A 17,844-nucleotide genomic window follows, 5' to 3' on the forward strand; every position below is an offset into this window, starting at 1 on the left:
ACCTTCTTTTCTACTCTTCTCTGTATGTTGTCGTTTACCTTGGCTTCTCCCTCCTCACAAAACAAGTGTGTGTTTAATCTCTCCACTTTAAAAATACACATTGGATCTGCTTGCATCCACAACTCCTATCTCATCTCCCTCTCCGTCTTATCTGTAAGCATACTGACAATGTTGTTTACTTTTGCTGCCTGGAGTTCATCGCCGGCTCTGCGCAAGGCCATCTGCTGCATTCCACTGAAATTGCTCTTGCCAAATTCTCCATTGATTTCTCCTCAAATTGATCTCAGAGACTCCACTTCTTCTCAACCTACTTGACCTACTGACTGCAGTCACAAATTCAACTGCTGTCTCTGTGCTGCAACTCACAGCTCCATTTCTGATCCAGTCTTGTCCACTTCTATTCAGGCTGAAATTACAAACTGTCTGAGGTATCCTTGGCAATGTTTGGTCACCACTTCAGTGAGCTCCTTGTGGCTGAAGCAGATTTCTTTATTTTCTCTCACAAGCTCTCCCTATTACTTCTTGCTCTGTCACTGTGGAGAACATAGTCATTTGCCATGTCACTTCAGGCTCATAACCTTGCCTCTTCAATTCAGGCCTCTCATAAAAGCCTTCACATTTGTTGACCTTTCAGGTTCTTCCAGCTTAATATATAGAGGAAATGGCCACCTTCTCCCTCTACTCAGCTAAAACTTGTCCTGGTTCTCCTCAGCTCATATTTTGGTTACTGCAATATTCTTTTCTCTCTCCTTGGCAAAGGAAGTCTTGCCTTGCAAGACAGTTTTCTTTGCATTACATAGAACGTCATCTCTTTGCCTTTATCTAATAAAATGAGATATTATTGAGGAGTTAAAGTATGAATTCTGATGTTTTCACAACCTGTGCTTTTAAGTGCTTGGTTTTGTAAGACATGTTATTATTGCCACTTAGCAATCCTAACTAGTTTTCTGGAAACTGGGATTTCATTTGTTAAAAAAACAAATGTTTTATGTGAGTTAGAGAAGGTACAGATCTAAAACCAGAAGTCAATGGCATGGATGAGTCAAAAATTCTTGCTGATAGTAATACAAACATTCCCAAGTACATAACTGAGATCAGTGTGAACAAGGCGGAGCCTCTTGACAGAAAAGGACAGATATATTTGCTTTTTTGAGACAACTATTGTTTCACAATGCAATTACTTAGTCGTTTTTCTTCTACTCATGTGCACATATTTTCAAGGAAACTTAACTGCATCCCAGAAGGTTAATCATTACCTCATTTTGAAGAAAAGGAAGACTAAATATCACTAGGTAGAAATAAAAATTTGAAGTCTGGGTAATTTTGAATGACCCAAAACCTAAAAAGCTTGATGATAAGAAATGAAACTTTTTCCGATTTTCTTCAAAATAGTGTTCTCCCTCAGAGTGGAATTTGTCCCCAGCTTACTCCAGCCAGTTGTTAAAAGTTTGGAAAGAAGACTAAAGACAGGTTTGTGTCCCAGTATTACTTAACTGACAGCAGCTGCAAATACCTCCTGAGTCCATGAAGATACTAACATTTTCTTAGTAGTCCAAACCATCTGGATTTGGGCTTGTTGGATTATCCAATATTAGACATTGAAACCATGTTGGCTTGATGTACAGAAATAACTGTAATGGTTTCAGACCACTGTAAGGGTTCTTATAATGTTTTAAGTCCCATCTCTTTTAGTCTTATGCAATAAACTAGATAAGATGATTTAACAGCAAGTGCCAAAAAGCTAAGCAACACAGAGTGGTCACTGCACTTTGGTGGAATGATCAAAGTGATGAACCTTTACATGGTGCTCTCAGATTCATGTCATTAAAATATGTCCTTTGCAACATTTCCCCCACATATCACCCATTACTATGCATAATTTGCTTGTCTAAAGCATGATAAGAACAAAGGGAGATAGCACAGTGTAATTATGGTCTACTTGTTTGCAAGTTAATTGTAAAATGGTTTCTAGCTTGTAGCAGGATTTATTTTGCAGCATGAGGATTAGCAATGGAAGTACTAGCAAGGGGCATGTACATTACTGAAGCAAGAAACCAGTGTAAATGCTTAGATATTTTGACAGAAAAAACACAAGATTGATTTACAAATCAGGAGATGCCTAATAGAAATTAAGCTTCATTGGGAAAAATGGATTGGGAGTATCTTCTTCTAAGTTTCTTAAACAATGCTAGTTTAACAAGGTTAATAAACATGTCAAAGCAAATTCTGATCTCTTTGCAACACCTATGCAAAGCTTATTAAATTGAAACCAATGATTCAGTTTACCCAGATGTGGGATGAACTGGATGTGTGCACTCACTGCTTATCATTGATCTTAGGCAAATTAAAAAGGAATTATTTCTGGTTTTGGAATTAGTGGAAAATCTATTTACTATTTTGGTATAAGCAGATGAAATTTGCATATATTTAATCTATGCAATTAATACTCCTTGTAATTTTGAAATCCAGATAATACATATTAGTAAACTTTCTATTGGGGTTACTAATGAGTATGTTGGGCAAAAGTTGAAAGCTGAACTGTCCTATGGATTTCATGTACATTTACATGCATTGCATTCTTTTCTTATATAATTTTAGTAACAAAATACAATAAGGATGTGTTTGAATTTAATTCTTTTCTGATTTTTATCAGAACAATGTTTTAATTGTTTTAAATTCACTGTTTTGTTTAGATTCAGACTGTACATGAATGTCATTTGTCTTGTTAAATCCAGTATACTGATTTAAATTGTTATGCTATTAAGTAAAAAAACAGAAGACTCTGCAGACTCCATGAACAAAGAGCATTACCTTAGCTCATGGGCACATGCAGAAACATGAGAAAGCCTTTGAATAAGTTAACTATTCGGGATCTCTGTTTCACATAGAGCACATTTTTAATCTATGAAGTTCAGAAAAGATTCTATTAATCATTTCCTTGTTTTACAAATCCTTAAGACATAGAGATTGAGAACCCACAGATCTGCTAAACACTCCAAAGTTTATCCAAATTCCCTCTGTAACCTGATCTTCTCAATGAAAATAGCAATAATCTCAGACTGGAAAATTTGTAGGTAATCTCATTACATGGTAATTTCAGGTATGTTTTTATTTCTACAGAATCATTTTTCTCTGTTAAAAGAATTTTGCTTAATTCAAACTGAGCTGAATGTTACTTCTTGGATGTTACTGTTGAGAAGCATCTTGAGGAGAAGCAAATTACTGTTTTCTCACTGAAGACAGTTAGAAAGAAGTGAAGCTATCCCCTTTTTGAGGTCTTTGATCTATGGTCTTTTCCTCTCCTGAAGTCTTTCTGCAGATCACAGCCTTGCTACAGTCTGAGAAGCCAGGAAATGGAGAAGATTTAACCGGGTTAAAATGGCACGAGGCTACTTATTGAACTGGAGTGGATGTGAGTGGTAGAAGCAGCACTGGAATTTCTTTGTCAGCCTAAAATAGTTACTGGTCATGAATGTAAACTGAAGTCTCACGGGAAACTATTCACTGACTTCTGGTTTTCAGACCACTGATTCAGTCTCTCAGTTATTTACAACTGTCTGTATCTAGCAGTGTCAACACTGTCATTCTAGATTTACAAATAGGATTCAGATTGCTTATATCTTTTTAATTATTTAAAAGCGGTCTGATTCAAACTAACAGGTACAATCGAGTGTTTTATCTCTATTAATAATCTTTACTGCACAAGAAACTCTTTTGTTTCTGAATATCTGAATGTTGGTACTTTTAGAAATGCAGTCTGCTTCAACAAAGCCAAAAGGCATTCTAATATACTGCTCTAATACATCTCATATATCTCTCTGAAAGGCAAGAGAAAGAGTGCAAAGCGTCAGTGCCAACTAAGTCAGGCTGCTGGTGAATTCTCCCTACGATCAAGTGTCATTATATGAAATTGGCTGCTCTCGAGGAGAATTTACCCTACTATGTTGATTGGGGAAAGCAATCAAGTATTGCTGGAACCAGTTCAATGCATTCTCAGTCAACAGCAGCCAGTCACCTAGGCACTGCAACAGAATCCAGCCTTTTACAGAGTAACCCCCCCCCCATTGCTAGATCTGATAGTACAAACAAGGCCAGGCTTCCTTTTCAACCGTGGTATTCAAACTGTTTATGGCTTTGACAAGGGCAGCCTCAGTAGCATGTCTGGGGATGAATCTGGGATGAGATTCATCAAACAATCCACTACTGTCCAGAATTGCTCTCAGTCGCGTTGCCACCACTTTCTCTGGGAGCCTGTCGAAAACCAGCAGGAAATTCAGCATTGCCATTGCTTGTTATGTTGCACAGGATCCCAGCATGGGGTGCGATGGCTGCGGGCATGGTAATTACTCCCCTTCTAGAAGCAGCCTTTCAGCATTTCCAGGCTGTTGAGCTCCTGAGAGTGGTGTTACTATTTCCCAGGTGAAATGCTTGCATGTACATATTTCTCTTTAAATCCTATTTAGCTGGATGCCATTACAGTGCATCTCTGCCACCTTTTGTCTTTTGCCACCTTCTCTGAATTTAATTTACTGTAGGTTAGCAGATAATTGCAAAAATGTAAGCTTATGCAGTAAAATAAAAGGAAGAGAATCATACAAAGTGAATCAATAAAGGGCTTACGTTGTAGAGTAATTTATCAGTATCTACTGCAACATAATCTTGGAACTCAGCACTGTCACTTGTATTTACAGAGTACAGTATAGCTTAGATTCCAATATACAATTTTAATTATAACTGCATTCAAAAATACATTTTTCACCTAATTTTTATATTTTATATGAACTATCTACTAAACTATAGCATTTTCTGCTTCATTTACATAATCTACCACTTGTACATTATTTCTTACTGTGGTATGGTGCTTTATGAGGATACATTAAAAAAAACTAATAAAAGTTCAATTAAACATCATAAATGTAGCCAAGTGCATATTTTAATACCCTTCAGAGATAATGCTATTGAAGTGTTATAAAAAACCAAACTAGTGCTTCCTCGGTGTACAACAATTGCACATAATAAAAGCAGCTTAAATCATAATGCTAAATATAGGATCCGTTTCACAACTTCAGTAATCTAGGCCCTAAAAAAAGTGGGTGTGCTGGAAGGGAAAATAGCAAAATGAGCAACTTTAAAATTTGAGCAGAGCTACAGGGAAACCAGTATGACAAACTGGCACAGGCAAGCCTAACCCACCTCCAGTTCTGAAGCTGTGTCAGGAGGCTCTGAACTTTCAGTCCAAGTGAAGAAAATCCTGTAAGCTCAAGATAACCACATGAAGTAAAATGAAGGTGTCTACATTCCTGCTTACTTGCTGTGTCATGTAGAGCTATGCTGGGATGTCAGGGATGTCAGGGATGTCTGACATGTTGGGTCACAGATACGGATGGCCATCCTGAGGATGAAGGACAGAGGTGAAGCTGGGGACCAGGTATTATTATACAAAATGGAGCTCCTCCCTGATGCATCATGGCCTCTTGCCCATTCTGCAGCTCAGAATAAATGCTGCTGACCTGCTATGTCTGGGACACGGCACAGTGGGTGCCAGGGAGTCCATGGCACTGTACAAAGGGGGTACCCAGTTACAGGAGTCTCATGCCAAGGGTGGCAGACCCAGCAGCTCTGCAAAGTTCAGGAGAGGAGCAGAGATTTGGAGAATGCTGAAAGATCACTGCATTTGAGACCCATTTAAATGATGGTGCTATACGGATTTCTGATGCTGATTAGATTCAGGCCAAGTGTAAGACAAATTTACTCAGTCACAGAACTAGTACCTTGATGGGCTTTGTATAATAAGGTCAATAGTTTAGATAAAAGAATAGTATAGATGCCTGTAGAGGAAGTTACTGTTGCAAAAACAGAAGCCAAAATTTAAAAAATTAGGGCACCTAATTTAAACCAAATTAAGAAAGATAAAATAAATGGGGATTCTTATTTGGTAAGAATATGAAAACACTCAGACTAACCATGCTAGTGAAGTGAAATGTGAAAGATCAAGGGAAAGAATCAAAATCTACTGGGCATGTACAGTCCTGGGCATGTCCCAGATTCATGGCTTAAAGATACTCACATGAAATCAATGTCTGGACTAAAACATGCATGGGAGGAATGTGCATATGAGAAAGAAGTATTAACAATAGGCACTTGTACTCCAATATTAAAAGCAGAGGGGGAAGACATTATATCCTTGTAAGTGCATCTCTTTTCATGTGTATTAAATAGATATTCTGAAATCAGCTAATTTCAGTTGAAGGTTGAAAAGTTGAAGTTGAAAGCCTTTACAGTCAGGCCTAGGGAGAGAGGGCAGGACCATAGCAGTCAAGATTTACATCATTTTAAAATGCCATGGAATCACATCCTGAATTCCCAGGAGGCAACTGAAAACTAAAGGAACTCTCTTTAGGAAAGGAGTATCTGGGAAGATCAAGTGTACTCCAACCCTGACAGTCAGCTAATATCCCAGCTCTGATGAGTGAGAAGTCAAGGTGTGGGTGAAACTGCTGTTGACAGTAGATCTGAAACCTGAGCCAATGAATGGGGTATTTATACTGACAGGAGCAGCAGATCCTCAAACAAAAACTGAACTAACGAGGTTACTTGTAATCACTTGGGCTTTGTCCTGCTATGTGTTTCTGAGAACCTTCAGTAATGATAGGATTTGAAAGAAATCATCAGGGACTAAAAGACCAGGAATGCATTTGATACAGATTTGGGGAAATTAGATTCCTCAAGTGCATTAAATCAGCACAACCTTTCTTCAGCTCCATGACTCTTTGTTGGTTCTCAGGAAAGGAAAGGATACTCCCAGACTAAAAATGGGTCTGAATAGCCTACCTCAGGTCCTCTAGGCTGGGGGACAGAAAGATATTTACCACTTCCACAGACACAGCAGTAACTGTCTTGGAACTGACTTGGGAATTAAACTGCATACAGATGCATTAGAATGTCTCTCATACAGTACACCTGTGAATTGAGGGTGACAAAAACCCACACTGCTGTGTGGTCCAGCACAGCAAGACAAACACTAAAGTCCTGGGGTGGATTGTTAGCTCTTGGAGGAATAATGTCAATGTTTGGAATGAAGCCTGATGAAGACAAGCTCTGGCAAAAGCAAGAGGTAGGGTAGCACAGAACCACTTGAGGGTTAGGTGAGACTTCCTTGTATTCAGCATGAGACCCAAGACTAGTCTAAGACCTGAGAAGGCTCATCACCAGCTGTAGGCATCTGCTCTCTACTCACCTTTGGTGGAGGTGAGGATAGAGAACTGCTCTCTCCATCTGAGAGATTCATCTCTGCTGCCAGGAGCTGGGGGAAGGTTTGCTGAGCCAGGGGCTGCCTGACTAGCAGACCCTTGTCCTGCTCACATTCGTGATTCATTATGGACTAAAGATGTTTCCTGGACAAGTTGTGGAGTGAAAAAAGGAACATCAAAAGTCAAGCGATAAAAACAAATCCTCTTCCCAGAATGGTAACATTATCAGAGGCTATTTAGGATCTGAGTCTGCCAATAAAAGCATTCCTTGGCCATATCTGTGCTAGTGAAATTATCAAGGCAAGGACACCAGCTCTATCATTTGATCATCCATGCTGTTTAATTGCTGACAGTCTCCTTGGCATAATTTTGAGCTTTTTCTCAGACAATGCCTGGACACAGCTGGGGGATGGCATGGGCCAGGGGCTGTTCTCAGGGGGCAGCAACTGTTCTTTGTTTTGGGGAGTAAAGACAGTTTAATCATAAAGACATAATCAGTGCTGCACCACTTGCCTATAGGGACAGAGGAGGGGCAGGACTGTAGCCTGTAAGTTCAAACTAGCCCCCACTTCTCTTTGACAGCAGGGAGTAATGGCTGTAAATCCTTTACCTGTGAGAATCTCCAACTAGAGCTGATTAAGCACCTATTTCCCTCCAAACCAAGCTCTCACAAAGTGTCCCTAAAAAGGGGGGGTTGGTGGTCTTGCAGAGAATAAGCAACTTAATTATATAATCATGGGAGGCAGAGTCTGCTATCAAAGAGTCTAATATTATTTTCTCATGGGCAGTGTAGGCATAAGAAAATTGATTGCCATAAGCAAAAAGGGAAGAAGGGGAACAATGAGATGGTCAGATGAAGTCTTGAAATCTCCCAAGCCGAGAAATTGGGAGAACTCAAAGTAAGCCTGTGAATTTGTGATGAACACAGTATTATGACCAGTAATTTCTTAGATTGCTGATGGGAAAAGGACCCCAGCTTTTTTCCTTAATTGTGCTCCTGAGGATGTTCTCAATGCTACAGAAGTCTCTCCAAATCTCTCAGAAGACCAAGCATTTTGGGCAAAGTAGAGTGAGCTGCATTCCAGATCTTGTATTGGAGTCACAAGCAAAGTCCGCCTTTTTCTTTCCACTGTGAGGTAGATGAACCTGAAAGAAGAGACTGATAATGAGAGATTTGGGGTCCAAGCCAAAACTAAGAGATGTGCCAAGAAGCTATCTTTTGAGGTGTTTATGAGCTCTATGCTGTTTACAGATGGAACATTTCCTGGGTATGTGGTTTACCTGTAGACAAACAAACGTGAATGCTATCTCACAGCAGGATATGACCCTAAAGCTGGGGCAATGTAAAGCTGGTGGGTGCTTTACAGCACCGAAATCTAAAAAGGTGGAACAAACATTTGACAAAATGCAAACAAAATCCTGAAAATTGCTGAGGAAGATGTGTTATCCTGCTTCTATAAGACTAGGAAAAAAAAAAGAAAAAAAGGAAAAAAAATGTAAATGGAAAAAGAAACAAGTTTACAAGGGTAACCCATAATACAAGTGAGAAAATAATCCTGAGGAACAAGTTCTGATTTAATCAAAATGAGAACTAGAAAGCTAGGTACGCTCTATACTTTTCATACCACATATGCAGTGTTTTGAGGAGGGTCTGGGACTGTGCCCTCAGGCACCCACAGCATGTTTGTGCTTATCACTTCAAGGACAACAGACTTTGTTCCTAAATGCAGTTACTGAGAACTCTATCATTCAGTGGAATTGCAGTAGGCCTGAATTTGGCTTGAAGCATTATTATGTAACCTTAAAAATGTTACCTTCATACAGTCATAAATGGCAAAAAATCAACCAAATCTTGTAAAGAATTAATGCTAGAAACAGTATTGATGTCCCTTATACATGTGACATGCTGGGTGTCTTGAAGCATACTCAGAGCACACAGTAAACAATGGCAAACCAGGGGAAATAGGATTTTGCCTGCCTTTTAAAAGACTCTTAGCTATATTTACCTTTGTATTGCAATTTAAGTGTGTATAGCACTCTGCCAAGAAAGATACAGTTTTTATTGACCTGCTTGTGTTCTAATTTATTGCCAGCGACAGCTGTTGTCAATGATCTGGAGACAATAAGTTGAGAATAATGTAATGAGATACTGATTGGTCAAAAAAATGATTTTTAAAGTCAAATATAAAGGATTTAGTCTATTCAAACTATAGAATCTGATTAAAATGAAGACTTTAAAGTGATGGTTGGATTATAATAATTCAGAACTTCATGGATTAAGAGATGAAATACTTCACATGCTTCATTTTGGACAAAACACTACCATTAGGATTACTAGATAATTTTAGACCCACTGTATTGCACTTCTTCAAAATCCTCTACTGTGGTGCAGAATTTGAAAGACACTGGCTGCCATGTTTAATTTGATCCTTCTAACACGTAAGTCAAATTTGTTGACATCCAACATTTGAAGCCAGTCTAATGTGCTATGTTTCAGTGACCTTTCTACACAGCAATTTCAGAGTACTGGTTTAGTACAGCTGGTATTGTGGTGGTGCTTCCTAGATACAGGTTGTGGATGACAGTTGTAGTACAGGAAAATCTTCCTTCTCTAGTTAGCACAACAGGCATTTAACTGTTTCTGTTTTTTAATGGCAAATTAAGACATATTTGACTTCTGTATCTTATCTTATTTGGCTTTTTAGATTGCCTTTTCTTTCTTTCTTTCTTTCTTTCCCCCCCTTTTTTTTATGGACCACAAACTGCTTGGGGACATTCTACGTGGATGGCACTATACATGAACAGTTTTATTGTATCTCTCTTTCAAAAGGTGAAGCAGTTTTATTGAAGATGCCTGCCAGAGAAATCACATGTATCACTAATGGAGAAAGCAAGTGATAAAAGCCTCTTAGATGATAGAGACACTGAAAAAAAGCAGTTTTCCTGTGACAGCATTATAGAGGGTAAAAAAATATTTTCTCTGTTTTTTTTTCAACAGTATGTTGAAGGAGAATCAGATGAAGATACAATAGTTCTATTGTAGCTCTTCCTCATAGTATTTTTTTTTCTAATCCATACAGAGGAGCACTTCCTACATTCTGAGTTTTATCAGATACACTGATGCCTTTTGTTTCCTACATACATCTTTAAAATGCAGAAAAATTCAACAGTTGCAAGTAAATTATAGATGATAAAACATTTTAAGAAATATGAAGAGTTAGGTAGTACTTCTAAACAGTATTAAATTTCCTTGGTGGAGTTTGTTGAATAAATATATTGGAAAAAATAGCATGGAAAGAAGCAAAGAAGGAGGGAAAATCAGAATATATACACTAGGGAGAGTTTTCCACAAAAGGGACAGAGAAAATGATTACATTTACTCAGCTTGGATCTCCTTATGACTGTCATGAATGGCCTCAGAAATGAATCTCACTAGCCTTCTTTTCTTGACATACAAAACAGATACCTTCTTTTGAATCAGTGGGAATTTATTTATTCTTTATGTAGGAAAACTGGTTTCTCTTGGTGATATTATCTGGAGATGGTGTGAAGAAACCTTATAATTTTTATTATTATTTATTAAAAATAACAGTTCTGGTAGAATTCAGTTCCTGGGAAAATAGGTTGTTTTCCCCAGGTTCCCTTAGGTACATAAGAGTGAGTGATGTTGTGGGTGAAAGCCTGGGTGTATGAAGGGTGGCTTATGGAGCTGCATTCACTCCAGGCAGTCTGAGACATAGCTTAAACAGAATTTCTTCTGTTCTAGCCAAGCCAGAAAAGTTGGATTTCTAGGCCAGAGACTCATCAGGCAAAAAGAGTGTGGCTTTTCTAGATACTAGGATTCCAGCTTTCATTTTCAACTTTATATTTTATCTAAAAAATATCACATCATAAATCATCTTGGGAAATGAACTAGGAATTTTAATTTACTAAAACCAAAAGAAAGACAATTACAAGTTGGTACTGTTTCCAGAGGAGGGGATGTCTGAAGGATGTCATGGAGATGGGGAGGGGCAGGTATCCCTCCAGGTACTCATACCAACCAGTACTGCCTCCTGCTCCCCTGCCTTCATGAATGCACCTTTTTTTGAGCAGCAGCTGTCAAGGCTCAGGTCTACATGCTCCCATTTATCTTCTCCCCTTGCCCCAAAGACACCTAGCAAGAGAGCCCCCCTCACTCTGCCTTGTAATGGCTTTGTATATATATTTGCAGTTTGTGTGTGCAGAATTCATGCCGGGACTCTGAGGGCATTCATAGGCCTGAAGGGCCAACCTCTCTGATGCCTCTGCCTTCTGCCTGTCGGCCCAGGAGCCCCATTTACCTCAGGCCTGGGCCTCCAGTCCCTGTCCAAGCTACATGGTAGGTGTGCCTGTTACAGCTACGCCTTTGCATGGCTTTGGGCCTCTTTATCTGGACCGTGATCTGACCATGACCATGCTGGGACATCTTTTCAGCTTAACCTCACACTTGCCTTGTTACTCAGGACTTGCCTGGCAGTCACTAGGCTGGGTCTGACACTGGTTACCTTCATCCATCCTGCTCCCCACCCGACTTAGCTTGATCTCAGACATGCCTCATCATCACAGCCCTGCTGACCATCTGGACGCTTGGTTAGGCCTGGTTATCATCCCCGAATCTGCCCTGCTTGCCTCACTCCGATGAGGTGGGATGAGTGCCTGGCTAGCAAGGTCCCTGACCTGCCAGCTGTGTTACTCCCCTCAGCTCCCCAGCCCTTACGGAACAGTGAGCCATCACAGCTTCCCAACAATTACAGACTTATTTTATGAAGCTAAATTAAAGAGTGTATCCAGTATGTCTAATTCACTGTTCAATGTACAGCATTACTATAATATTACTGGACATATCTCTAGGACAAATTTATTTTTTTTTCTCTTTCAAAGCAGAAAATGACATTGTTTGTTCTCCTTATTTTAAAGGCATCTGTACTTACATATCATCAAAGATAAGCTTTGTCCTTCTGCAGTCCCTGGGCATGCTGGACAAAGGTGACCAAGGCTCTGTCTGGGACTGTGGCTTATTGCAGAGAAGAACATTTTCTGAATTGATGTGAATTGCTTTCTAGACAACAAACAACAGGGGAGACATTGAGGAATTGGCTACTAACTTCAAAAAAGCAACTAATAAACAACTGAAGCATCTTTGCATTGTGCTGTAAATTGCCAGTTAGTTTTCCTACTATTTCAGCAGGGAGTATGTATAACTGTCCTGTCACCAATGGCCACAAATTCACAGATATTGCTCAGAGCGCTTTGAAAACAGCTAGAGTTTCAGTGTGATATACTGAAGAACTGGAGCTGAGCTATTAGTAACTATCAAAAGGCTCTGTAGCACAGTAAGTGAAATTATTAAATAATACATCTGTTGTGGTCATTTAGAAGATCAAGTTATATGTCTACTCTTCAGTTTCCAAGCTAGCATTGTACCTTGCCATGGAAGAGCAAGATTCTCTTGTTTGACTCTTGTTTCTCACTGCACTGCTAATGTGTCTGTGTGGTGTGAATTTGCAGCCCAAGGTCCCCATTTCTTTCTGCTCTAGGCCCCTGATCAGCTTGAAAGGTGATTGCTCTGTGCCACAACAGGGGCACATGCCTCTTGGCAGGTCCACACGTTGAAAAGAGGATGTTGCACATTCCTGCAGCTGCAGCCCTGTTCTGTGTCTGTTGGAGTTAATGTTCTTCATGTGGCCTCATGTGCCTTTCATCCCACCAAGTGACCTGCAGTGTGGGCTACCATGTGCTGGTGCAGTGGAAAGCAGAGAGCTCCAGGTTGCCCTTGGTTAATAACCACTTCCAGAAAACACAATTGCATCTCTTTCAGACACAAGAAGGAAATGGAATAGAAAAATGGACAAAAAATTCAAAGAGATAAAAGCTACTCCTTGGCTTGTGATCTCTGAGAAAAATTCAAATGATCACTTGGGCATGCCAGTTAGGCACCAGACAGAAAGACTGAACAAAACAAAGTTAGATCCTGTGGAAGGATCATTAAGCACTGCCCAGAGGGGCTGTGGAGTCTCTTTCTCTGGCGATATTCAAAGCCCGCCTGGATGCAACCCTGTCTACCATGCTCTAGGTGACCCTGCTTGAGCAAGGAGGTTGGACTAGATGATCTCCAGAGGTGCCTTCCAACCTTACCAATTCTGTGATTCTGTGAGAGTTAACATTTATAGTTCAGGAGCACTCATCTTCTATATGGCACGTCCAGATCAGTTTAGCAGGCTAAAGTTTTCAGATGAATAACCAGATATGTAAGAATTTTATTGCAAGGTTGTTAAAATGTTGACCAAATGGTGCATTGCTAGGCTATGCAGAAAAATCTCAGTGAAACGCATTTTCTAAGGGTGTGGATCATAAAGCAATCACTTTTTACTTTTGATTTCCAACACATTTGTCTGTGAAGGAATTTAAATTGTTTTCAAGATATCCTGTGAAGAATCATATCATTATAATTCTGAATGTGTTATAAACCTCTAAACTTAGGTTTTAAAAGTTAAAATGTTTAAAAATTTATATTTAATCCATAAAATGATAAATTACCACAATATGTTAAAAATGTCTTTTTATGGCATATTTTGAGTACTTAATTTTATTTCAATATACTAAAAGCATCTGTGAGACAGCCTTGAAACACATAACTTATGATAACTCATTTTAAAAAAAGAACTCTAAAATTAAAATTATAGCTACCACCTCTCTCCACTCTCAAAAAATAGATATACATGCTTTTAGGCATATGCCTATATGGGCCAGTTATCCCCACAGCAAAAGTGATTGCGAGAGAACACTGCCACAACTCTGCTCATTTGTTTGCCTGAAAGTTGTTGTAATACTTAGGCTTTTGCAGCCTCCTAACTATCAAATAGCAAGTAATTAAACAATGAATAGATACTGGATAAAACATCTAACAGCCTTTGTAGCAAGGAAAGGAACATGGGCCTTCTCAGCAGCAGCAGAGTGCCTTACTATTTTGAGCAGATGCTCTAGCAGTGAACATCAATATGTTGGTACTGCTTGTGCTAGACATTCCACACAAAGCAGAACAGCTTCAGGGAGAGGACATGAGAATATTTCCCCTTTGCTGATTTACCCACAATGTCCTATAGGCTGGGAGTTCATGTACTACATTGAGAGGTGAGAGATAGAGATGTGAATTCCCTCAACCAAAAGTGGTAGCGGACTCCACTTCAACATCCTAATCACAGAACCCAGGCATAAACGGGGTGCAGCACCTACTCCCTCTCCCTCTGTACTTTGAAGGCAGTGTACACCACCTGATTTCATCCATAGCCTTATCTGGAATGATGCTCTGGACACGCTTACTAGATCAGGTCTCAGATGAGATGAATCCCTGGGCTCTGATGAGGCTGAGTTGTGAGGTTAGTGCTAAGCTATTCATCAGTGGCAAGAATAAGTAGCAGAGTATGAAAAGCTTGTATGTAAGACATGTAGGATTGTCTGACTTCAGGCACACTCACAGTTAGGCAGCATCTGAGTGGAGGCCTAATACACCACTTTTGGATGGAAGTGCCTTGCATCATGCCCAAGCTATTCCCTAGAGGCCTAAATACATTTGTTTTGGGCCGTTAGCTTTTACCTTTTGCTTATGTAGCCTTGTTGAGTATTTGCCTGCTTTATGGCCTGCCTGTCTTCCTTTCTTCTGTGCCTTGCTATATTTGAAAATGGAAAAACTGGAACTTACAGTACAGCATCCATTATTACAATTTTTTGCATAACATTCTGCAAAACTAGCATGGACTGCAGTACAAAATGAAAAATATACAGCTAGTGAACAACAATATAAACTTACATTGAAGTCTCCGGCATGTGGCTGTGACTGGATTTCACCCTTATGCTTTTTACTGGAGGAGATGGAAGGTAATAGACTGCTGCCGTTAGGTCTGCTGGAGGAAGTTAAATCATCGTTCGAGTATTTGTGTTTTGATGCATCAGAGAGTGGAGAGACGGGTGACCGAAGCATTTTCTCATTTTTATTTATTGGTATTGCCAAGCTGGAAATGGAAATTACAGTAATGGAGTGTCAAAAAGCTGGCTTTGAGAAAGGTAAATGTTTTATATATTACCAAAACTTTGAATTTAAAACCTACTGGCAGGATAAAGTCTACTGGTATCTGGAAACAAGCTTATTGGGACCAAGAGCTCATTTACAAATTTGGATCATGTTTCTCTTCTTTTCCTTCAAGGCAAATTGTAATTCTGGAGTTAATATAAAGTCTGTTTCAGGGTGCTTGAAAAAAATACAGAGATAAATGGCCCCTTGCTCACCATCTCTTAAGGGATAGCTGGAGAAGAAGATTATGCTCTGAGGTGTAAGTTTAGGTTATGGAGCCCTATTTCACCATTACAGGTGACAATTTATAAGCCATAGTGATAAAACCATATGTGAATTGAAACAGGAAATGTGTTCGAAGCTGACTGGGTTGTCTTTGTGCTCAATAGCCAGCCTTTGGTAGCACTGTTTATACTAATCTGATACAGATCCTGAAGACAAAGAAAGACAGGTTGGTACTGCAGACAAAGGGAAACATATGCAAATGGCAGACACAGAAAAATGTGAGCCGTTCCATCTTCTAAAGAAGAAAGCTATAACACAGACAGCATTTTCAGCTTTCATTTACTTAACTGAAGCTTTGGATGAGAAGAGGTCAGATAGGCAATAAAAACATGTCCAAAAAAAAACTTTGGATGAACTAAATTGAAGAAAATATTTATCTGAAAATTTTAAAACAATGCGCACAAAGTAAGAGTTTTTTTAAGGAGACAGTTTATGTTAAGGCTAAAACTGTGCTTCAGGTCAGACAGACTATTTTAACACTATACCTTTCCCTGTCACATTCCTCTTTATCCAGCCTATTATTTTTTATGGACAATTCTCACTTCTTTATAGTTAATGTATTAGACAGTATATACTTAATGGAATGGCAAAAAGGAATATGGTACAAAATATACTTTATTTCACCACATCATTTCAAGGAATAGAGCTAATTAAAAGTCCTTAAAAAACTAGCTATGAGAGAAGTCATTGATCATAACTCAGAACCTTCTCTGTTTCCTATAGTCTACTCCATATAACATGGACCATTTTGCTTTAATGACAGATGCTGTTTATGAAAGCAAGAATTGGGGTGTATAAAATGGACAACTGTGCTTTTTCCTCCCCTAATAAAAATAAGATATTAAGTGCTGTTTCGAATTTGCAGGCTGATGCTATCATTTCTTTCCCTCTTCTCAAACATACAACCATGCCTTGGTTAGCCATGTTCATACATCGTTGTCAAAGTACAGACTCAGAAGTTTTGCTTAGACCTTGTGCAATTTCCAGTTGTGCTGCAGACCTTCTTCATGGTCTTTGGCACATTGCTTGGGGCCAACCTAAACACATTGCGAGTAGTCAAGCTGCAGCATCCCAGTCAGCCTTATTCTACTGAGAAGCTGGGGAAATTATCCTGTAGTGAGCTCTGGTCTGCAGGGACTGGGCTGGTGGTGGCACCTGATCTAGGTGCAATATAGTTAGGGTCCTGTAGGCTTTCATGTCGAACAGGGCCTTGCTCAGCCTGTGCCTCAGGCTGTATTTCCACAGTATAAAATACTCATGTGTACAGGTGTTCTTGCTCCTCTCTTTGCTACCAGCCCCCAGCTGTGCTGACAAAAATGTTTGTGTGGCTGCACTGGAAGAGGTGTAATAAAAGCTTGGTCCAAAAGTTTCTTGGAAACTTCGAAAAGTTTCAGTTTCTTGAGTGAATTTACAAGTGAGCTACACACAGACAGCTGTTTTGGCATAACTAGAGGGGAGACAAGCCAGCGTGAGGACCTAGTTGTTATGAGAGGGACAGGAGTTCCTGACATGGGAATTGTCGGTTTAGCTGCAACCTTTGTAGCCCCTCCTGAGCAGTGGGAATATTAGCATTTGATGTCATGTCCTACAGTAGCATAAATCACATAAACATCTCAGAAGCAGGACAGACTAGGGAAGAATTAGAAGGCAAACAAGCATTTAAGACCTTCTTTGTTGTTTCTTTAATGTGCAATTACTACCAGGAGTACTGAATAAAATGTCAAGCAAAACACAAATTATTGTACTGCTTCCAGGAAGGGTAGAATTAACCCTGTGACACAGTAGGCTATGACAACCATGCTATTCCCTGAAAATGAATGTGACATAAAACATATGATATTGTGGTAACAGGAATGGCAAGTCTGCACACAATCAGCCACAATAAAATAAACTGTTATATGTATTGTTCTCACTTTATGAAACACACATGAGGACAAAGAAATTGAATGCATATTTCTGAATATGCACTATTAGTATTAGTTTTTTCCATGACTTTTTCCAGTATTAATGAGCTGCTGAAACTCATCAGTGATGAGTACAATAGAAAAGCTTCTTACAACAAATATCAATATTCTCTCATTTTAGAAATTTCATCACAAGAGTTACCTTGATACTACCAGAAAATGATTTTTTTGAAATACTGATGAACAGCATGTACAAAGCAGCATATTCTAAGAACTTTAAGAACTAAGTGTGACTGCTGGAAGCCTCCGAAGAAAC

The 17,844-nt window shown here is 39.3% G+C and overlaps 1 protein-coding gene across 1 annotated transcript in view; it reads right to left on the reverse strand.

Moving 5' to 3' along the window:
- AFF3 (ALF transcription elongation factor 3) overlaps positions 1 to 17,844 on the reverse strand; it is a 274,813-nt gene that overhangs the window by 13,537 nt on the left and 243,432 nt on the right. The window contains exons 13-14 of the mRNA XM_062578442.1: positions 15,079 to 15,280; positions 12,203 to 12,330 (exon numbers count right to left, since the gene is read on the reverse strand). Of these exons, the coding sequence (XP_062434426.1) occupies positions 12,203 to 12,330; positions 15,079 to 15,280 (330 nt within the window). The remainder of the gene's footprint in view (positions 1 to 12,202; positions 12,331 to 15,078; positions 15,281 to 17,844) is intronic.

The sequence above is a fragment of the Rhea pennata genome, chromosome 1, assembly GCF_028389875.1.
Source record: "Rhea pennata isolate bPtePen1 chromosome 1, bPtePen1.pri, whole genome shotgun sequence".
NCBI classification, from domain to species: domain Eukaryota; kingdom Metazoa; phylum Chordata; class Aves; order Rheiformes; family Rheidae; genus Rhea; species Rhea pennata.